The sequence below is a fragment of the Hemitrygon akajei genome, chromosome 21, assembly GCF_048418815.1.
Source record: "Hemitrygon akajei chromosome 21, sHemAka1.3, whole genome shotgun sequence".
NCBI classification, from domain to species: domain Eukaryota; kingdom Metazoa; phylum Chordata; class Chondrichthyes; order Myliobatiformes; family Dasyatidae; genus Hemitrygon; species Hemitrygon akajei.
The window spans coordinates 40,500,625-40,524,475 of NC_133144.1; the positions used below are offsets into that span (position 1 = coordinate 40,500,625).

At 41.4% G+C, this 23,851-nt stretch overlaps 1 protein-coding gene and 1 pseudogene across 1 annotated transcript in view; both read right to left on the reverse strand.

The window, feature by feature from the left end:
- Positions 1-23,851, reverse strand: part of ptpn20 (protein tyrosine phosphatase non-receptor type 20) — a 419,828-nt gene that overhangs the window by 203,291 nt on the left and 192,686 nt on the right. Inside the window, exons 11-15 of the mRNA XM_073025740.1 lie at positions 22,457-22,631; positions 13,793-13,943; positions 6,044-6,182; positions 2,119-2,271; positions 1,103-1,288 (exon numbers count right to left, since the gene is read on the reverse strand). Coding sequence (XP_072881841.1) covers positions 1,103-1,288; positions 2,119-2,271; positions 6,044-6,182; positions 13,793-13,943; positions 22,457-22,631 — 804 coding nt within the window. The remainder of the gene's footprint in view (positions 1-1,102; positions 1,289-2,118; positions 2,272-6,043; positions 6,183-13,792; positions 13,944-22,456; positions 22,632-23,851) is intronic.
- LOC140714478 (death-associated protein 1 homolog pseudogene) lies at positions 21,146-21,527 on the reverse strand (annotated as a pseudogene).

Below are 23,851 nucleotides of genomic sequence, written 5' to 3' on the forward strand. Positions count from 1 at the left end.
GGCCAAAAGTCCATCTTTCCAAGAAGCAGATGGCAGAAAAATTAGAAGGGAGATGAGGAAACATTTTCATCTATTCTAGAGGAAGCTCAGGCAGGTTTGAGGAAAATCTCCCCTCCTTTAAATCAGAGCCTCGGTGAGGTTGGCATTCACTAGTGTGGGTATGGAAGAGGCGTAAGGGATAGTACAGGCAGAAAAATGGCACTTTCATACATTTGTATAGGGCAATCTCTTCATTTTCACCTACCAATCCATTTGAACCTGGCATTTTGGAGAACATAACCTATCAACCACGTCAAGACCACTGGAGTTAGCCATTCAAATCTCTTCTTCTCTCACATGCACAGACATGCATATGTGTACATACATATGGAGGCATGCACACACACAATCAGGTCTGCTGAGAGAGATAGAGAGAGACAGATTGAGAGAGTCAGAGATTCAATCAGAGTTAATGATTCAACTCTGAGTCTCGTTATCAGTGAAACATCTGAAATTGTTCAGCTCATACTTCGTGCTAGATGTTGCAATATGACTGTTTAGAAAATGAAGCCACATCCCTTATCCTGACTGTCCCTAAGGTTAATGATATTGTCCTGCATTACTGTTTGTGACCACCCCAGTCTGAGGCAGTGTCTATGGAGGGGTAAGAAGGAAAAGGGAGCATGTTAGGCATGGAGTAGCACAATAATGAAGCAGTTAGTGTAATACTATTACAGTTCCAGCTGTAAGATCATGGTTCAGTTCCAGCTCTGCCTGTGAGAAGTCTGTACATTCTCCCCATGACTGCATTGGCTTCCTCCAGAAGCTCGTTTTCTTCCATATTCTAAAGTTGCACGGGTTAGACTTAGTAAGTTATGGGTGTACTATGTTGGCAGCAGATGCACTCAACACTTGTGGGCAGCCGCCAGCACCTAGAGTCATATCATCATAGAAAAGTACAGCACAGAAAAAGACCCTTTGGTTCATTTAGCCTGTGCTGAACATCACAGACTATGAGGGGCATTTCACTATATGTTCAATGTTTTGATGTACATGTGACAAATCAAGCTAACCTTTAATCTTTAGTATTTGAGAGTGGTTGTGAGCACGAGGCACAACTTACACTGAAAGTGATCCGTTCCATTTCCCGCCACTGGAACCGTAAGCTGGCAATTCTAGTGTCGTTCTTCACCTCGTAAACGATGATCCCTTTGGCACAGATTCCCAACACAATGTCTTCTCCAGCAACCTTCTTCTCCCGTGCCACTCGGTGGAAGAGGACACCATACTCTGGGAGCTGCTGGGTGACCTGCAGAGTATTGTAAACCCACCAACAATTAGCATGTCATCCGAACACACCTTCACCTCCTCAGCACGCCCCATGGGACCTCACCTAATCCTTATTAATGAAGAACAGTCACAATCAAGTCATTACGTTGGAAAACACAACAGATCATTTGGGCAGAGGGGCGGTCCACAATCAGCAACAATTTACCTGGCAATTTAGTTCCTGCTGCTGTGGGAGGACACTAAACACTCTGGTCTAAGTACACTATGATAGGAACATGCACTAGGATTTGAAATGAGTTAACATCTCTAGAAGTCTGCAATTTACTGTGAGTGGCAACAGCACACATGTGCCCATTATGAGACACAAGAGGTGAAGTTCCCACGATCAGATTCCAGCAGTGACAGTCCTTTGTGTTCCTGCTTTTGTCCCGCAGCTTTCTGCAACCTCACTCCGTATGCTCCTGTTACTGATTCTCTTTGTCTGCCTCTATCTGCCACTGTTTCCCAATCTCCACCACCCTGCCAACTCTCCCCTATCTGGTGCAACGTGTCCTTCAGCTTTCACCACTCTTGTCCAACAATCACCTGAGGATCCTGTCTCACCTTTCCCCTTTATATTTGCCATCTCCCCTCTCCAGTCTCAGACCTGATGCAGAGCTTCAACCCAGAATGTTGACAATTCCATTCCCCCCCAATAGGTGCTGCTCAACCTGCTGAGCTCTTTCAGCAAACTGTTGCTCTGTATGGTGCTCGGTATATTATTATGGGATCACTTTAGATGAGTTAAGCATGTCTTTAAATCAACAGAGCAAACATGAAACTAAACCTACTGTAGGTAGTGTGTCGTACCTTCAGATATTCCATTTCAGCCTCTTCTTCAGATAGGTCAAAGTAAGTGGAGTGTAGGCGAGGTAGTTCCTCTTTTACACAAGTCAAAGCCATCTTTTCCAACACACTTGGGGGAATGTAGTGCTCCACTCGATAGTAATTCTTTCCATGCACCTTTTTGGATAGACCAGTTACAGTTATCAGTCTCAGAGAGTACATCCCTTCAGGCAGCCCTGAACATCACCAGACTAAAGTACTGAGCACCATTTCTCTGAGATTCTCACAGAGTTGCAACAGAAGGCTGAGAAGCCACAACCACTTGTTGGCGTTGCTAGCAGCCATCTCCAACTCCAATTGTCAACTCTTTCAAAAAGAAAGCTCAGCTTTGAGTACAAACAAATCCCACACCTATCGTCCACTGTCATGGAATTGTAGAGACCCAGGCCCCCATTATTGTTTACTGATCTGCTCATTATTACTCAGTTGCCTAGGTTAGAGGGTATGCAATGCATGAAAGTGGGTACATCCTTTTGACCAAACTATCGGCTGGTACTGTATGGCTATGTAATTGGTGAATATGTACATAATTCACAGCCACCGACATTGAGTTGGGGTTTCACTTTAAGAGGCTGGACTGACGGGATGACATAATTATGTGAAGAGTTTTTTTAGCATGCTTTGTTTTCCATCTGTTGGATGGAAGTGACCAACAACTCTGATAGAGGCAGATGCCAAGTTGTTAAGCTCATCAGTGGGAGGCGGTGCTTTAGCACTGCTGGCCCACCACCTCGAGGGAGTCTTGATCATAAGCGGGCCGAAACTCCTGAAGACAGGTGGCAGATCAACTGATGATCCCACTGATGATAGCACAGGACAGTTAACATCTTAGTCCACGTGTATTTTCAATTCGTTAATTCGATAAATGAGTTGCTACGGCTTTTCTGAAACATAAAATGCCTCCGCTGTTTTATTTGTGAAAACCTACATTGGCCTAGGATGATTCCAGAGTTATTGAACATGTCGGTAAATGCAGCTGCTTTGAAATTGACGGAGTTTTGGGTGCAAAATGCCATTGCTTGGTTTGTACAAGCAGAAGCTCAATTCATGCTTCAAGAAATCTCTGCCAACAACACTAAATATTTCTATATTCCCTGATGGATGAGTGTTAGCATAGTCTTCTCCTGTGAGTCCTGCTGGGGCTCAGAACAGCTTCCAAAAAAGGACCTGCACTTGTCCAAGGCTGAGTTTGTATACGGAAAGCCATTACAAATGCCATGTGATCGCATTCCTGATGCCACAACTGCCTGGTCGGCCTCTCAACAGCGTTCCACCCTCCTCAGTGAATTTGATTCCTTTTCACCTGTTTCTACCTCCCAACATGGTATACACCACACTTGGGTTCCTGTTGATCTACATTCCACCTCGTTTGTTTTCATCCACCATTACTTAACTTGGAACAGGCCGAAGAGACTTTTATCATAGGTAAGAGTGGTAAACCTGAATATATTTTGGAAGATCGCCTTGAACCAGCTCACCAAGATTTGGAGGATTCCACTACCATGACCCTGGCATCGTAACATAATCGTGAGCGTGTCAATGCACTTCTAGATGAGCCAGAGGCACCATCTGTTCCTGCATCCTTGGAACCTAGGACCCAAGCTGGCCTTGTCCAAATTCCGGACAGGCTCACAATGCTGGTGTTAGTGAATTCAGGAGGTGTGGGGGGGAGGGTGTGGGCTGTGTAGGGTAACGCAATTAGTGGATATGTACATAATTCACAACCACCGACATTGAGTTGGGGTTTCCGTTTAAGATGCTGGACAGACAGAATGACTAAAAACTAAAAAGTTTTTAGTGCAGTTTGGGTTCAGTTTTTGGTGTTCAATAAATGAGTTGCTACGGCTTTTTTGAAACATAAAATACTGCCACCATTTTATTTGTGAAAACCTACAGTACTACGTGCGAAGCCCAGGCACAAGCATAAAATGGATCTGTCAGTAGACTTTCTTCCAATTTAATCACAGATTTTGGACCATGCGATATAAAGTCAGGAATTCTGCTAGACCAGTTTGCCTATGGAGATATATAAGCCATGAATCTCAGATGAATCCAGTCCAGTATGGAAACCTAAACAAGATCCTATCAAACTGCATTAAGAAAACTTACCAAAACCTCGAGCACTGATGAATCCAAACTGTTCTAGGAAAAGATGGTTAAGTTATATGATAATTGATTTGTCTTTGACACTCCAATAGTGTCTGTGTGTTTAGGAATATTTGTATTAAACTAATCCAGGAGACATCAGGGTGGGCATTTAAGGTTTGCTTGGACTTTCTGTTGAGAAAGTATAACGGTTGTTATTGTTGGAAACTATAATGGCTGGTAAGGGGTAAAATAATGCCCAGCTTCACTGGGACGGCAGGTAAGGAGGTTATTACTCTTTCAGTAACCTCCACCTATAGACATGGAAGTTTATACAGTCTATAAAAACAATTAAGCATTGGCTGATCTCCTTTCATTAAAGAAGCATGTGACTCACTTATGAAACTGTGCTGAAGTATCAATACAATCTCCAAGCTTCTGGGGAGAAGGGTAAGAGTTTTCCAACTATCATATGGGTTGCTTAACTTCACACACGTCCTTGAGAAGACACTGTTGAGTCTACTGATGGGCCAGAGAGAGGGAGAAAAAGGCTTCCCACAACGTTCTAAAACCGAATTGGACCCAGCAACAATGAAGAAATGGTCAAGTTGAGTTCCCACATGAACTGGATGGGAAGATCTGGGATGAAGTTCTTCTGCCTTTCTGTGTGGTAGAGGTGAAGATTTTGGGAGATGATATTGAAGAAGCTGTTAAAGGGTATCTAGACAGATGACTGAATAGGCAAACATAGAAGGTTATAGTCCTAATGAAGGCAAATGAGATTAATGTAGATGAGCAAAGGGGCCAGCATGGATGTAATGGGATGAAAGGCCTGATTTGTTGCTGTCCAATTCTATAACTCAGGTTTAGATGAATTACTGCACTACACCCTATGGACAATAGGCATCCAAAAATATCCTGCTCCCTTTCATGAATGTTGATAAGCTCCATTACTCTGTTATCATTGCCCAGCTTATGAATGTCCTACTTTTGTACAGCCCATGCATACACACAAGCATTTGTGAGACTGATACCTTGGATTTGCCAGCTGCTGCAGGACTGCAGGGATCTTCTGCCAGGTGAGCACTCAGACCACGGCTGCATTTCTGATTAGTGAACCGCCTGGAAATCTGCCATCAACTGGGACAAACATGTATACCATGTAGCTGATGTTGGCAGCTTGGGTGCTATTTCTGGACTGTACCCTTTCCTCCATCAGTCAGGGGAATATTATTAATTGGTGCAGAACAAGGAACAGCTAAAATGAGCATTGTTAAAATACCAGGCTGTAATACTTCTGGCCCCATGTTATGTTGTGTTTCATCTTTACCAGGTGAGGACCAATAGCTTTAGTTTTACCATCATAGAGTAATACAGCACAGAAACAGCTCTTTGGCATGATGTCAACTAAGACACCCATCTGTGCTAGTCTCACTTGTCTGCACTTGGCCCATATCCCTCTAAGCCTTTCCTATCCAAGTACCTGATCAAATGGCCTGTTTTTGGTTATACTTCAGGATAGAGGCATCACTAGCAAGAGCAGCATTTATTGCCCATCCACTATTGCCCTTGACCAGTTTTGTTTGGCCATTCAGAGTCAAACACGTGAGTGAGCCTGGAGTTCTGTATGGTCAGTCCAGGTAAGGGCAGCAGAATTTCGCCCCTGAAGGACCCTAGTGAACTAAATGGGCTATTTGACAATTTTGTGTATATTCACACCGGTGTGGATTGAATTTAGGATCTCAGCATGTTGACTGCTAGTTAAAGATGATTCATACTGTTTTGTTGCTTGCAACCTACTCACCTCTGGAACATACTCTCCAAACTCTGCCTGGAGAGCCAGTGAGCCCAGCAATAGGGCTGTCTCATCACTGCAATACAAACGCTCTTCCAGAATGTCTTTCCTCAGCTGTAGATAATACTGATGTCTGGTGAGCCTGTGCCTGGAAAACAAAAGAGATAATAATAAAATGCTGCCATTTTATATATATACATACCTAATAATAATCACATTTACAAAAGAGATATTAATAAATTTCTAGTTTTATATATATATGCTGTATATCTTGATCTACCTTATAATGATCAAGGTTATGAATGCAGAATTGAGAAATTGCTGCTCTGAACACCTACTGAGATGCCAACCTTGGCATTAATGTTAGATTGTGAAATTCAACCTCAGTGTCAAGAAATGGAGACAAAATCTAGGCTGCTATCTCAGGGGATGCTGCAGGAGATGCATCCTATCACTGATGTGTCCTCAAAGACAGGTCCATGTCTACCTTTCAAGAAAGTGCACGGATCTTCAAAACATCCCAGTCAATATTTATCCCGCAAACAATTATCATTAAAATTTCTAATTCTTTATCTAATTTCTACTTAAGGAACTTCACAGAGTAGGTTTGGCTGATAAGTAACTAATTTGCTATAGTAACCGTGCAGACCCACCGACATTCACCACGCTCTGCAAAAGCGAGGTTTGGAAGACAAATATTCTTTCTCTCCTTGTCAGCTGAAATTGCAATTGTCCAGAACAGAAGAAGGTTGGTTTCAAAGTATCAATGTAGAACAAGGAAACTAATTGCACACACATAGCCTATTAGCTGCTTTACACCACTGCCGACCTGTGTGCTACACAACAGCTTTAAACTGATCCTTTAGAGTGGAAAGTAATGATTCTATACAATTGATTTATCTGGCTTGAGTCACTCATGATATCAATTCAACCATATTCCATACATGAGATCTCCTCTCATGGTTCAGTTGACAGTGATCACAAACAGGAATGCTTGCTGATTTGACCAATTTCTCTATAATCTGAGAACATGCAGTACTTCATCTGTCTAAAATTAACAGATCAATACATCTGTGGAAGGAGAAATTGAGTTACCTTAATGAGTCTCTCTTTCCACAAATGCTACCCAATCAGTTGTTTCCAATATTTCCTGCTCTTGTTTCTAATTGGAGGCATTGCTAGTTTTTAGATTTTAATTGCCTCCAATTAAAGATGTGGGAGGGGAGAAGATTTTGCTTCCTTTCTTGCCTTTGTGGTTTGGAGAGCTCAACTTCTTTTAGATAGATAGATAGATAGATAGATAGATACTTTATTAAAATTATTGATAATAGGACGTGAACACTTCAAGGGTGAGTAGCATTAAAACGTGTCGCTGATTGCTCTTGACCTGACGAGTTAGTTCATCAGGGAAAGCTAACTTCATTGAGCATGCATTCACACCTAGCCCAATCATTCCTTCCCTGAATGACACTGAAACCTCCCTGATTCTCACCAGTTGCTATTGTTCTCAGCTTGCACACAAGCTGTTTTCAGGCTTTTTGAATCCACAGGCTAATTTTCAAAACTCCAGCATTCCATAAGAGTGCCTTTTATTATAATTGATTGAACAGAGCAAACTCATCTGTCTGCACTTCACAGTCAGTGAAGTAAAACTGCTATTCTGATACACAGCCAGGCAGGAACTGAATAGGAATGTTGCCCTCAATTATCTTCCAGTGAAGATATTAATCTTGTTTAGGATTCTGTAAGAGAACCCATAGCTCCCAGTTAAAAAGGATAACCAAATTCCCCTAATGATCTGACCAAAATCTATCACTAAAAATGTGCCTGTTCATTGATTTCACTGAGAGTGGACTTGTGACTATCTCTCGTACAAGAATTGCTTGCATTTTGCAAGGATCTCCAACATGTGACATGCATTCCAGGCCCTGAAAAGAGCTGTAAAGGAAATGGCCATCCCAGAGGACAATCCAGAGACCTTAGCACCTCATGCAACACTTCTGAAGTATGTCAACTGGTGCCACGCAGGAGATGCAGCAACCAAGTTGTCTCCCTCAAAAAGCCACTGCGATAATGCTGAGAGCATGTGTATTTTTGCAATTGAAGTTCAAAATAAATTTATTCTCAAAGTACATACATGTCACCATATACAATGTTGACATTCATTTTCATGCTGGCATTCACAATAAATTCGATAAACACAATAGCATCAATGAAAGACTTCACACAACTGGATGACAATCAGTGTGCAAAGGGCAACTGTGCAAATACAAAAAGATAGAGAAAAAAAAGAAATATAAATAAATAATTAAAGATCGATAGATCAATATTGAGAACTTAGATGCAGAGTCATTGTATGTGAATCCATAGATTGTGTGAAAAGTTCCGTGATGGAGTGAGTGAGCTGAGTGAAATTATTCCCTCTGGCTCAAGAACTTGATGGTTGAGGAGTAATAACTGTACCTGAACCCGAGACTCCTGGACCTCCTTCTTGATCACAGCACAAGAAGAGAGCATGGCCTGGAGGGTGAGGGTCCTTGATAATTTATGTTGCTTTCCTGTGACAGGGCTCCATGAAGATGTGCTTAGTGGTGGGGAGGGTTTAATCTGTGATGCATTGCGCTGCATCCATTACTTTTTGAATTTTTTTTGTTCAGCGGCATTGATGTTTCCCTGCCAGGTTGTGATGCAACCAGTCAATATACTCTCCACTGCACATCTATATAAAAGTCTGTCAAAGTTTTAGATGTCATGCTGAATCTTCCCAAGCTTCTGAGAAAGTAGAAGTGCTGCTGTGCTTTCTTCGTAGTTGCACTTTTGGTGCTGGACCCAAGATAGATCCTTTGAAATGATAACACAGAGAAATTTCAAGTTGCTTCCCCTCTCCACCTCTGATCTCCTGATGAAGATTGGCTCATTGACTTCCAGATTCCTCCTCATGAAGCCAATAATTAGCTCCTTGGTCTTGTTGACATTGAGTGAAAGGTTGTTATTGTGATCCCACTCAACCAAATTTTTGATCTCTCTACTATATGCTGAATCACCTTTGATTTAGCAAATGATAATGGTGTTGTCAGCAAACTTAAATATGGCATTGGAGCTGTGCTTATCCTGACAGTCAGAAGTATAAAGTGAGTAGAGCAGGAAGCTGAGCACATAGCCTTCTGCTGGCACCTGTCCTGATGGAGATTGAGGAGATGTTGTTGCCGATCCAAACTGACTGGGGTCTGCAAGTGAGGAAATCAAGGACTCTATTGCACAAGGAAGTATTGAGGCCAAGGTCTTGTTGATCTTGAGGTCAAGCTAATTGATTAGTTTTGAGGGGATGGTAGTGTTGAATATCAAGATGTAGTCAATGAAGGATAGATGAACAAAATTACGAGATATAGTAAAGAGCAACCAAAAGTTTGGCTTCAGAATGAATTTTCTGGAAATGGAATGGGGCTCAGTTTGTTAAATTGGAGAAATTGCTGTGCTGAGAGTTCAGAGGAGAAAACAAACATTGGCACGTGTCTGCAGGAGGTGGAACACAATTAGGCCATTCTATTGTTCATGAAGATATCAAATAATCATAGAAAATAGAAGAGTACAACAGTACAGGCCCTTCAGCCCAAGATGTTGTGCCATATACTTAATCTACTCCAAGATCGATCTAAACCTTTCCTCATACATTGCCCATAACTCTCTATTTTTCTTTCATCCATGTGCTTATTAAATGTCCCAAATGCTTCAGTCTCTACCACCGTTTCAATTCCAGTACTTATCACTCTGTGTTAAAAAAACCCACCTCTGACATCTCACCTATTCTTTCTTGCACTCACCTTAAAAGGATATTCTCTGGTCTTAACCATTGCCACCCTGGTAAAAAGGCACTAGCTGCGCACTCTAACCATGCTTCTTAAACTCTTATACACTTCCATCAATTTGCCAAGGGTTGAGCAGAATGCCAGGACTAATGCAGCCTACAGGCACTCACAAAAGGATTGAGAGTAGACCACAGTCAAAGACAACTGCCTTTGCCAATGCTTACATTGTAATTCATCTGGGGCAAGAGCAAGAGGCCAGACAGCCAGACTAGCTGTATTTAGTTGAGAATGTGTGCGGTTCCATGGTAATATAATTCATTACACTTCAACCTGTTTAATTTCTGCAACTCCGAGCTGCCCATCTGTTTAATAAATGCTGCCAGCTACCATGAAAAAGTGTAGCTGAGGTTACTAACCCATTCTGGGTTGTGTCAGGCTGCCATATCCAATGAAATGCTCCCTCAATACTGTCCCACAACTCTCTGTACAAATAAAGAAGGCACTAAAGATCTTAATTTGAAACTGAATAAAAAGCGGGATACATATCAAATTATTGAACCTGTGAGATCAGTTAGCAGCCAGGAAATAGTTCTCCCTTTGGAAATGGTGGAACAGATTGAATTATATGTCTTGGGATTCTGACATTCCTTTGGACTGATAATATTTCTGATCTATCCTCCCGTGGATATTATTCACATTACATTTAAGTAATTTTCAGACTGGGCCAGAAAGCCATCAGCTTTCTCAGTTGTTTAATATAAAGAGCTATTACCATTGAGACGTGGGGTGGGTAAGGCGAACACAGAGACCAATGAGCACTGAAAATCATGCATTGAACATGAACATCCACAGAAATATTACAGGAATGTGTGGAAATGCAGAATTGTCATCAAATCATTCCATAAAAAGCATTACACTGGTACAAGACAACATCTTAAATTAGAGGCAACCAGGCTTTCTGAGCATAGACCTCAACATAAAGGCTCAGCAGGGGCACAATTTAATCTGAAATTAGAAACTACCCCAATGAAATTTCAAGGAGTTTATATAGGATTTAGCTGGAAACAGACTTTAGAGACAGTTAATGCATTGATGCAGAGACAACAGATGCATTTTGGAGTAGACTGGGTTCATTTTCTCTGGTATTTAGAAAACTGATTTTATCCACTTTATGATAGGGTATTTGTTGTAAGGATGAATCCCATGGTGGGGGCATTTAAAATTAGAGAGCAAAGTCTCGGGGTAAGTGTTTAATTACTTTAGACAATGACGAGGAGAAATTCTTCTCCCAGACTTTGGAATCCTCTACAATGGAGGATAGAGCCAAGCATGAGAAGGGCAGATTTTTGGGCTAGCTCAAGTTCAAGTTCTTTGTTATTTGACTGTACATATGCAACCAAACGAAACAACATTCCTCCAGATCTCAGTTCACCCACACAACATATATCACACACAACACATAAACCAAAATATTATACTGTAAGTAAGTTAATAAAATGTACTTCAAAATGCAAGTAGTAAAGTGCATCATAGGTAAACATTAAACCGTACACTAAACAGCTCGCTGCCCTAGTAACAAGATCACGGTGCAGTAGAGTATTCATTAGTCTCATAGACTGAGGGAAAAACCTGCTACCCAATATGGCAGTCCTAGTCCTGCTGCTTCTGTACATCTTTCTTGATGGGGGAGGTTCAAAGAGAATGTGGGAAGGGTGGCAGGAATCCTCAACAATGCTTTGGGCCCGTTATCTACAACTCTCCTGTTAAACATAGAAACACACAGAAACATAGAAAACCTACAGTGACACTATCTCTGATCAGCAGTGCCACACCTCCACCTCTTCTGCCTCCCTCCCTGTCCTTTTTGAAACATCTAAAGACCAGCACACTTAAGTAGCCACTCCTGCCCCTGAGCCATCCAAGTCTCTGTAATGGCGACAACATCATAGCTCCAAGTACTGTTCCATGATCTAAGTTCTTAGAATGGGTGCAGAGGAGATTTACAAGGACACTGGCTAGGTTGGGGAGCATGCCTTACGAGAATAGGCTGAGTGAACTTGGCCTTTTCTTCTTGGAGCGATGGAGTATGAGAGGTGACTTGATATAAGTGTATAAGATGATGAGAGACATTGATCATGTAGATAGTCAGAGACTTTTTCCCAGGGCTGAAATGGCTAACACGAGAGGGCACAGTTTTAAGGTGCTTGGAAGTAGGTACAGAGGGGATGTCAGTGGTAAGATTTTTTTACGCAGAGTGCTGAGTACATGGAATGGGCTGCCGGTTACAGTGGTGGAGGCAGATACAATAGTTTTTTTAAGAGGCTCCTGGATAGGTACATGGAGCTTAGAAAAAAACAGGGCTATGGATAACCCTATGTAATTTCTAAAGTAAGTACATGTTTGGCACAGCATTGTGGGCCAAAGGGCCTGTATTGTACTGTAGATGTTTCTATGTTTCTAACCAGTTCCACATTATTCCTTCTGCCATGAATTTAATACCCACTAGTATTAAATACCTACTTCAATACCCAGTCTTCAATACCCACTATAAACACTTCAGAGTGATCTCACAAATGGAATTTAATTTGGGTAGAGTTTCTGCCTACTTAAGCTTCAAAGCCTTTGAGTTCCAATTCAATAATGTAATATTATCACCAGTGGTTCCTCACCTCTGAGTCCTTTGGAGAACCTCAGCTGACTACATCTGCTCATAGTAATTGTCATACACAGCTGGCTGAGTTGCTGCAGTGTTCCGGGGTCCAAGCATTGGGACTGAACATTTTACAGAATTTAATCTTACTGCTGCTTCTTAAAAATAACCATGAAGGATCAACTTTACCAACACACACCCCGCCACAGATTCTCTCCCTTTGACCACCACTTTCAAGGCAGCACAGGGTAGAGCTGTTAGAGCAACTGCCTCATAGTTCCAATGATCCAGAATTTAGGTGCAATCTGTGAGGTGTTTGCATGCTGTCATCTGGTTTCCTCCAGCTACTCCAGTTTCCTTCCATATCCCACAGACATGCAGGAAAGTAGTTGACTGATAGATTATGGGAGTTGACGAGAACGCCCTCCAAGAGGACCACAACCTTGTCATGGTTTGGAGGCTGGTGTGCCTCAATGATCTCGAGAACTATGCTGGTTGGAGTCAGGACTTTATTCTTTGGTTCTTGGTAGGGTCACCTATGCCAAACAGGTCAAAGGGTCCAGGACAGACTAAGAGTGGTCCACCGGTCCTCCAGGTTCAGGGGTTCAGCTCAGTACTAACAACCCTGATTGGTCAAACAAAACTGTTACAAAAACAGTAATGAAAAATCCTTCTGCATCTGTGTGTAGCCAAGGATCAACAGAAAAGGAGGACCTTCTAGCGACATAACGGGCAGTAAGCAAGTGATGAGAATGTGGCAACAATAAAATGGAATTAATGTAGGATTTCTGAACATTGGTGTGTGATGGTAGGGTAGGATTTGGGGGGTTGTGCAAGGTTCTGTTTCTATGGTTCCCCTGTAACCTATTCACCTTACATTTCCATTAACTCTTCCCAGATTCTACACTCACCATTAAACTAGGGACAATTTATACTGGTTAATTAACCTATCGGCATATATTTGGGATGTGAAAGGAAAGCAGAGAATCCAGGAGAACCAAATGGAGAAAGTCTAAGCTGAACACAGACTGCACCTGAGGTCAGGATTGGACCTGATCATTGGAGCTTAGTAACAGCAGCCCTACCAGCTGCACCATGGAGCTACCGTGAAGATAGAGCAGTGAAGGAGTCAGAAATCTACAGCAGCACATTGTTGTAAACATGTTCCTTACACTAGATGACAAAGAAATACATCAATATTGAACAAAGGCTTCAAGGCCAATTTTTACAATCAATGAATGACAATGAAGCAGACGTGCAGAAATCTGACTGTTGGTGATTGAATGTCTTTTCATTACTCACTGGATTATACTGAAGTTCTCGACAAAATACTTGATTCTCAGGAATAAAGTGAAGTTGACAATTGCTGTTTTTCTCTTGGACTGATCCTTCCAACCATTCGGTGCTACCTTGTGCAGCTTGGTAAAAGGGTCAAGAAAGAAAAATTCGTTCTCTGTAACACAAATAGGATAAGGTCTCGCAGATTAGAACCAAACAGACTGAGATATAATCAACAGTATTATCTGTAATTAGGAGGCTTTAGTAAAATTCAGATTGCAGATTCCCATTATAATCCTCAGATATAATCATTATTTAAAATGCTTAAGGTATATGCAAAGCTAGAGTAAATTAAAAGAGGGAGAGGTTCATAATCATAGCAATCAAGGGAGATCAGGCAGACAGGCAATTGTAGATCATAAACCCAGTCTGTCCAATTTTTCTTCACAAGTGAAATGCTCCATCCCGCACAATATCCTGGCTAGCCCCCTCTGCATCTTCCCCATTGCAGTCACGTTCTTCCTATGCTCTGGTGGCCAGAAGTGCGCACTGTACTCCAGCTATGACCTATCACATTTTCTTCAATTATTTCTGTGTTGGCTTGACCCCTTCAACATCATTTATTTCCTCTCATCGGAAAGATTCTTGATGTAAGTCTCATGTTGACTGGGGCACTCCATCAAAAACTACCATCTCGGCATTGTTGAAAGTGCTGCTTTTGAAAGAGGAGTTCTCCAAGGTCCTGATTTTGTTTCCATGATGTCAGGGAGGGGGTGAGGTGGGGAAATACTGATTAACACTAATGAAACTAGAGCACCATCCAAAGTAAATCTTGAAAGAATTCACACATGACTAAAGCTGAAGAAAAAACAAATCATTCGCCTCAACATGCTTTGTTGGATCTTGCTACTCAAAATGGTTATAATGTTTAGATTTCTGTCACATCATTTCAAAGTTATTATATGAGATGCCTCAAAGTCTGATGTCAAGGTTCCACATGATAAATGTTTTGTACTGCCATGCGGGTGTTGTATAGACAAATCTTAACTCAGCCGTGGAACCTCTGGATAATGAAGATACATACATCAGTGTTTCCTTTATTGTCAACAGCTCAGCTTTCAACACTATCATCCCCTTGAAACTAATCACTAAGTTCCAAGGCCTAGGGCACAACACCTCCTTCTGCAACTGGGTCCTCAATTTTCTCAATTGCACGTTCCAGTCAGTACAGATTGGCAACAACATTTCTTGCAAAATCACTAACAGCACAGGTGTACCACAAGGCTGACTCTACAACTTATGGTCTCATTTTCACGTACTCTACAACTCATGTTCTCAGCATTGTTTACACTATTTATTTATTTATTTGTTTTTTAAAATTTATTTTCACAGTTTTTTTTTGTACATTGGTTGTCTGTTGTTTTTCATTGATTCCATTATATTCACTTTTCTACTGTGAATGCCTGCAAGAAAATGAATCTTAAAGGACAGTAGTATATGGTGACATAAGCGTACTTTAATAATAAATTTACTTTGAATTCCACAGAAATTAGGAAACCATCATTGAGAGGTCATGAAATTTCAAGCACAGTTACACCGATACAGCAGATCAAGTTTCAATGATCTGCCTGGCTGTTTTAAATTTTTTTCAAAAAAGACATCTGAATATTCATTTCGTTCATCTCCTGTCAATCTGATTACACCAAAGGAACCAGGAAATGTTTTTTCTGTCTTTCCTCAAAGTATTTTTTAATTACTTACACTTAGTTGCTTGTGAGCTATGATCCAAAGACCCAAAACATTCTTTGTGGTCTTATTTTCAGCAATATTAATAAAACTGTATCAGGATACCACTGTATTAAAAAAGCTTTTTTAAGAACAGTATTCTAAAACTTTTACCCAATCAATCTGATACATTGTAGAATTTACAATCGAATAGGAATCAAATAAATGGTATGGTAATGGACTGGACCTTCTGCCTCATCAAGTCTGACCAGAGTAGCATCATCAGTTGTGTTGCCTTGCTCTTTCCCCACTGCTTTTGAAAACATTGAATGAAATTACTTCCACCACCTTTACAGGCAGTACAACCCACTAAAGTACAGTGTCACTTCAATTATAATTTATGTCCAAATTGCCAGTTGTACCAATAGGAGTTGTACCTGATTTAAAAATAGAACAACACAGGTGATGGGCCTTTGACTTGCAGTGTTGTGCCAAATTAATCATATTAGTAATTCAATGCCCAACTAACTCCTTCTACATAATGGACACAATGTCCATAGACCTCCTTTCTCTCTACTTTGATGTGCCTCTCTAACAGCCTCTTTAAACTCCTCTTTTCTGCCTCCAGTGCCATAACAGGCATTGTATTCTGGGCACCCACTATTCTACAAAGCAACATGCCCCACACCTCTCCTTTTAACCTACCCCCTTCACTTTAAATGCAGGCCCTCAAGTGTTAGATATTGTGTGTTTGGTAGTGTCAGGGTTCCAGCAAACAAAAACTGCATGTTTTTGTGATTTGTATACACATCTTCAAGAGCCTACCTAACAATTAGAGCACCAAAACAGGCCCTTTGGCCATTACGTATAACCTTGCTGACCCATCTGTACTAATCCCATTTCCTAGTACAGGTTGAGTACCCCTTATCAAAAATTCCAAAATCAGAAAGCCTCCAGAATCTGTTTATTTTTTGAGCACTGACATGACGTCACAAATGTAAAATTCCACAAGAGGCCAGGAAGGTTCCCAGGCGATGCGCAGGCCTCTACACAGTTCTGAGAAGTGACCTCACATATGTAATGAGAAAAAGTTCATTAACAGGAAAACACTGCATGAAGTGAGAAATGAAGATCTCGAATGTGTATTGAAGGAATGGATTCATTGTCGTGAGAGAACATATTACACTTAATCCTATGCTGATCAAGAAACAAGCAAACATTTATCACGACACTGAAAATTGAAGGTAATTATTTCAGTTCAATATTATTTAAAATATTATAATAAAAGTACCCCCCTCCCAACGTAGCTGCTGTGGAACAGGCAGCTGTTTGAAATTGATGATGGATAGGAAGCCAGTAACAATGCTGGAACTGGTAACAGATGCAGTTGGGGGCAATCATTCAACTCCAGCAGTCTGTGAAGGACCCAGCTCCATCACGTCAGACTATGCTCTGACTGTTCAGTCCATGAGCTTCACATCAGCTTACATAAGCTGTAGGTTAATGGAAATGGATTTAGTGTTTAGACTTGGGTCTCATCCTCAAGTTATCTCATTATATAGATGCAAATATTCCAAAATCCAAAACACTTCTATCCCCAAGCATTTCATATTTGGCACGCTCAACCTATACTATCTGTAAACTTCTATGCCCAACAATTCAGGTGTTTGTCTGGATGCTTCTTAACCAGTATCTCCCTTCAGCAGCTTCTCAGGCAGTGCGATTCAGATTCCAACTACCATCGACAGCATGCTATTCGGATGCATCATAGTTAGGTATAGCAATTGCTCTGTACAAAACCCCAAAAGTTGTACAGTTGTGGACAGACACATCTCACTCCATCATGAAAACCAGCCTCCCCACCGTGGAGTACCCTGCTTTGAATCGGTTGACTGGACCAGAATCAGGGATTATATGGCCGTCAACAACTTAATCAAAACCTGCAAGGACATGTAGGTCTCTTTGAGAACATGCCGAGCTTTTGCAAACCAGAAGGACTGGACGAAGCTGGAAATTTACAGTCTGCTAAGGGCTAGATCTGTGGCAATCCAGAATCAAGCAAGAAGTCCCAGTACAACCTATGGAAGACCATCTTGAGAGTGAAAAGGCAATTGTATTTGAAATCAAATGCATTAACAGCTATGGCAGGGTTTTCAGGTCATTACTTCCTATAAGGTTAAATCGAATGGCATAAATACCAGTGATGCTTCATTCCCTCATGAGCTCAAAGCATTCTATGTATGGTTTGAAAGAGAGAATAACACAACACCTATGCATATCCTCCCAGCATCTGGCGACCCTGTGATCTCTGTGATCCTGGAGCCAATGTCAGAACATCCTTCAAGAGAGTGAACTCTCCCAAGGTAAGAGGCGCCAGTGGTGTACCTGGCTGGGTACTGAAAATCTATGTTGACTAACTTGCTGCAGACAGAGGCTCCCACCTGCTTCAAAAGGGCAGCAATCATGCTGGTACCAAGAAGAGAAGGAGGAGCTGTTTCAATAGTTATTATCTGGTAGCACTCTCATCTACCATAATGATGTGCTTTGAAAGGTCGGTTATGGCTAGAACTAATTCTTATCTGAACAAGGACATGGACCACTGCAATTTGCTTACTGCCACAAAAGGTCTATGTCGGACACAGTCTCACAGGCTTTTCGCTCTGCTCGGAGCACAGAGACAGCAGCAAAAACATACATCAGGATGCTATTGATTGATTACGCCCCAGTGTTCAACACCATCACCCCATCAGTACTAAACAACAGGCTCCAAAACCTGGCCTCTGCAACTGGATTCTTGACTTCCTCCTCGAGAGACCACAGTCAGTCCAGATCAGTGATAAAATCTCCTCCTTGCTGACAATCAACACAGGAACACCTCAAGGATGTCTGCTTAGCCCTCTACTCTACTCTCTCTACACTCAGCACAGTTCAAGTACCATTTATAAATTCAAAGACAACACCACTGCTGTTGGTGACATGAGGAAAAGTACTGGATTGAGGTACATTGGCTGGTTGAGTGGTGTCACAACAATAACATCAAGGCAAAGGAAATTGTGTAGCCTTCAGGAAAGTGAAGCCAGGATAGCATGCATCAGTCCTCACTGAGGGGTCAGCAGTGGAAAAAGTGAAGATCAATAAGCTCCTGGGCGTCAGCATCTCCGAGAATCTGTCCTGGACTCAATACATTGAGACCATCACAATGGAGGCGCACCAGTGGATCCATTTCATTAAGAAGCTGAGGAGTTTTGGTGTATCCCCAAAGACTTGAACTTTTTATATACTGCATGTACACTGGGGAGCAATCTGACTGGGTGCCGCACAGCCTGGTATGGCCGCTCCAATGCACAGGAATGCAAGCCGCTGCAGAGACTGCAGCAAGCTCCACCGCAGGCACAACAGTCCCCACCACCGAGGACATCTTCAAGAGGATCCTTGCCAAAGGGAACGTGCACTCAACTTCACCATCAGGGCGGAGGTACAGGAGCCTGAAGATCCATACTCTGCAATTTAGTAGCTGTTTCTTCCCTTCCACCATCAGATTTCTGAACAGACCATGAACACTACTTCATTATTCCTATGTATTTATTGTGAAATTTAGAGTAATTTATCATATAATACAGTGATAATAAACCTGATTCTGATTCTGACTCTGTCTACACTTTGCTGTGTTAACCAGCGTAATCAAAGATCCCTCCCATTCCCTTCCACTGAGCAGAAAATACAAAAACTTAAAAACATGCGCCACCAGGCTCAAGGACAGCTTTTAATCCACTGTTGTAAAATTTTTGAATGGCCCTCTTGTAAGATAAAAATTAACTCTTAACCTCACAAACCACCTCACACCTTATTGCCTACCTGTCCTGCACTTTCTTTGTAACTGCAGCTGTAACACGATATTCTGCATCCTGTTATTGCTTCTCCCTTGTACCACTCGGATGTACTGACGTCTAAAAACGATCTAGTTTTTCACTGTATCTCGGTATATGTGACAATAATAAACCAATTACCAATTACAAGAACTATACATTCTCCTCACCGTGTGCATGGTTACATACTGGATTATCCACCCAGAAATTGGAGTTAAATCATAGCAAATTGTAACAGTTTAGTAAGGAAGGGAAACAAACAACTACTCCTGTGGGTATTAGATGCCAAATACTCAGGGCTCCAGTATTAACCCTCAGTATTTTGCACATGAATACAATTCATTGACCCGATCAAGATGTTGATGAATATTGTCACATGTGGAACAGGACATTAGTCTGATTCACTCGTTGCAGAAAACAAGGAGACCAAATGTTGAACATCAGGGCAATGAAGGGTCAGAATACAAACAACCGGCATAGATGTGATACCTTCTACAAAGACTCATCCTGTATCAGCACTTTGCTCTGCACTATTAACACATTCATGTGTGTATGTATCTGTGTTTAGGTACAGATATGTATTCAACTCTTGTCTTTATGTTTGTGCATATATGCACATGTGTATGCATATTTATGTGACTGAGTGAGTGTGTGTGTGTGCGTGCGTGCGTGCGTGTGTGTGTGTGTGTGTGTGTGTGTGCGCGCAAATAAATGATACGGAATGACTTTCATCACCTTCAGCAATGTTAGCCCAGTTCCATCAATTCCTAACTGACCCTACACTCCTAGTAGAGTAAAATGATCGAAGGAAGTTTTTCAGCGTACCATCTGGAGAGGATGGTGGTCCATTTATGCAATTGTGCTTTCCCCAGTTATCCCCTACCATCCATGAAATTTAATTTTCTGACTGGAGTCATGCCAAAATTTAGAAAAAAACCTGCCAAGCTTTGGAATGCCACGAGAAACCTGGTGGAGGAAGGTCTCTGCCAAGATATTTTAATATGATCACGGGTAACAGCTGTTCACCAGGAAGAGTAAAGATGTTCAGATGTTCACTTAATTTATCCTCATGTTATTAGCTTGGGGGGAAGTTGGGGGAGGCAGGCTTTGTGATGGGCCCTCTTGCCTATTGCCCCACCTACTGCCACTTGTTGCACTGTCTATCCTGTGAGTTGGATTTTTAACATTATTTACTTTACAAATTAGATCGTGTTTGATCATACTACAAAAGTCCACAATTTCAGCTGCACGTCATTGCAAAACAGATGTTTTATTTGAAGAAACAATTAAGAAAGAGTACACTACAACTCCCTTATGAATACATGAATACATTGTCAAAATCCAGCCCTTCTCTTTGATTAATCAGATATATATTTTGACATACTGTATAAATAAGTCAGAGCTCATAAGATTGAATGTATAATCTAGAACAGTACAGCTCTGGAACTGGCCCTTCAGCCCATAATACTGTTCTGAACAATTTAAGCAAATGACACCTAATTCCTTTTACTTACACGTGATCCATACCCCTCCATTTCCTGAACGTTCCAGTTTCTGCCTATCGAAGAGCCTCTTAAACACTTTTTTTTGGGGGGTTTTTTCTGAGGCACCAGTTTAATTAAAAATGGCTAATTATTTCCAAATGCATTTTGACACAGTTTACAAAATTTAAAATCATGTGTTTCTTAGGAAGATAGAAACTTTCAAATAGCCAGGACATTAGGAGACCGGTTAATGATCTGGGGTATCTCCCCTAAGATTACTGATCTGCACTTCAAGGCATTCATTTCAAGGCATTGGACTCTTCACTTGCGAGGCTGATGGATGGAATGATTGATCTGATGTGAAATAGGCAGTTTCTCCACTGATGGAGAAGGCTTCTGGTGGGCAACTTGTGCAGCAGCAGGTGGAAAGTCTTTATCCCCCCTTGCTAAAGCACCAGAGATAATTATTGGTACAGATGGTTTAGGGTTGTTGGTTTCCCAATCTTCACTCTCTTTATCTTTCTCAGCAGAAGACTGAGCTGTAGAACCTTGGTGCTTTTTCACAATGCGCATACCTCCTGCCTTAACAGCAGGAGGGTGGCCCGCTTTGGTTTCCACCTTCTCCTTGGGTGGGGAAGACATCCTCGCCCCCTCGCTGCTCCACACTCGGTCGCTCTGCTACAAAGTCCCTCTTAAACACTTCTGTCATGCTTTCCTTCACGACCATCACTGCCAGCACATTGCAAGCGCCCACCACTCTGTGCAGGTCCTCCTTCACACAACTCCTTCAAACATTCTCCCTTCTGATCTTAAATACATGCCTTCTAGTTTTAGACACTCTGACTCTGGGAAAACGATACTGGCTGTCTACACTATCTATGAGAATGTGTGCCTGTGTGTTGCAGCATTATTATTAATATTGACAGCTTTCAGTTCCAGACCTCAATGTCTAGTCAATCCAAGAGTACCATCAATACATCATTTGACTATTAAAAAAATTGAATTGTAAGATCTTACAGTTTTCAAGGGCATTTAATCAATCAAATCTGTGATTAATTGAGCTCACTCCACACCTCTAATTTTGCAAATGCACTCCTTCACACAACATTAGTTTTAGATAGAAAGCTGCCACACCATAACCCAATTTCTGAGCAGTTTCCTTTATTCAGAATCTGTAGAGGTCAGGGACAATTTGGGGATGGAAGTTGATTAAAGGGATATTGGAGGGTGAGTTATACCCATTGGAATGCACTCAACTGTGATTTGGTAGGAATCCATTGGAACGCCCGAACCTAGACTGGGTCAGGGGATGGCTGATATGTTTTCCTGGACAGAGGATGTTTTCCACCAAATCTAAGCTTTCGACTTTTATTCTCTGCAAATGATTCGGCCTCCATACTGTGTTCAGATTTGACCCATACCATATTCTGCTGTATATTCTCACACAAAACCTTCCATCTGAACTCCAATGGAAGCAACAGAGATTTGGAAAATTGACGTACTGAGATTATTAAATCAAAAAATAAAGTAGCTGAATTGTCCAGTTAAACAACAGCAAGCTTCATAACCAACTAACAAAAAAAAGTAGGCAAAGACACTTTTGAAAAACTTACCTTTGAGATAAGCAAGGCCGAAATAGAAATGCTCCACAAGGTTGGTATAAGCAACAACCATGTCAAATACATCACTGCCTGTTGCCTTTACATCGCATTTGACTTGCAAACATTGTCCATTTGGTATGATCACACTGAGCTCTCGCTGTGATAAATGCATCTTCCCTTTCTTGCTCTGCAAACAAGAAGCTTGGTTACTTGATTACACCAGCTCACCACAGTGACTCACAGTGTGGTCAACTGTGAACCACACTGCAGGAGATCTTTAATTTTGTTCAAAAATTACTGTTCCTTTATAAACCAATTGATCAATTCAGATTCAAAGGAGACATAATATCCAGCTTTAAAGATTTTATTTTTATCTGGAGATACAACACAGTAACAGGCCCTTCTGGACCATTGAGCCTGTGACACCCAGTTACACACGTGATAAATTCACCTACTAACCTTTACCTCTTTGGACTGTGGGAGGTAACAGGAGGACCCAAAGGAAGCCCACGTGGTCAATGAGAGAACATACAGGCTGCTTACAGGCAGAGACGGGAATTGAACCCATCTCACTGGGACTGTAATAACGTTACACTAACCGCTACGCTGCCATGCTACCCTAAACTTCATTCAGCAGTTGGGAAGAAAGCAGGTTCATATTGATGACCTCATTGGCATGATCCTGGTTTTTAAATCCATTGTGTATAAGACAATAAGACCATGTAAAATGACATGGGAGGTAAATTATGCCTTACACTAAAGTAAACCACAATCTAGTCAGTGGAATTAAAACCATAGCTACAGGTTCAAATCATTATGTGTGGAGAGAAATACTTCTCCAGTTTCGCCATTAATTTTAAGCATGGTTGTCTTAAACATGCTCAGAAAATATATCTTGGAGCAGAACTTGGCCATCTGGCCCCTGAAGTCTGTAATGTCATTTCTACAGGATCACAATTGAGCTGCTGGCAATCTCAACTCTGTCTTCTCGTCTACTCCAGTGACCCTTTATCCTCTTAATTATCACAAACCCATCTACCTCTGCCTTATTAAATTATAAACTCTGTTTCCACTGCTCATTGAGATAAGGTGTTCCTAAGACTCAACACACTATGAGAGAAAGAAAAAAAAACCTCTTCATTCTTAAATGCAGAACTCTTTAGTTTCAAACAGTGACTCCCTAGATTCTAGATTCTCCTACAAGGGGAAACATTCTCTTCACATCCACCCTGTAAAAACCCCTGAGGACCTTATATATTCCAATCATTGCCTCATTTGCTTCTAAGCTCCAGTGGAAACAAGTCAAGTCTGGCCAACCTTTCCTTGTGAGACAATCTATCCTTTCCGATCTAGTAAACCTTCCCTGAATTGCTTTTAATGCATTAGCATTCTTTCTGAAACACACAA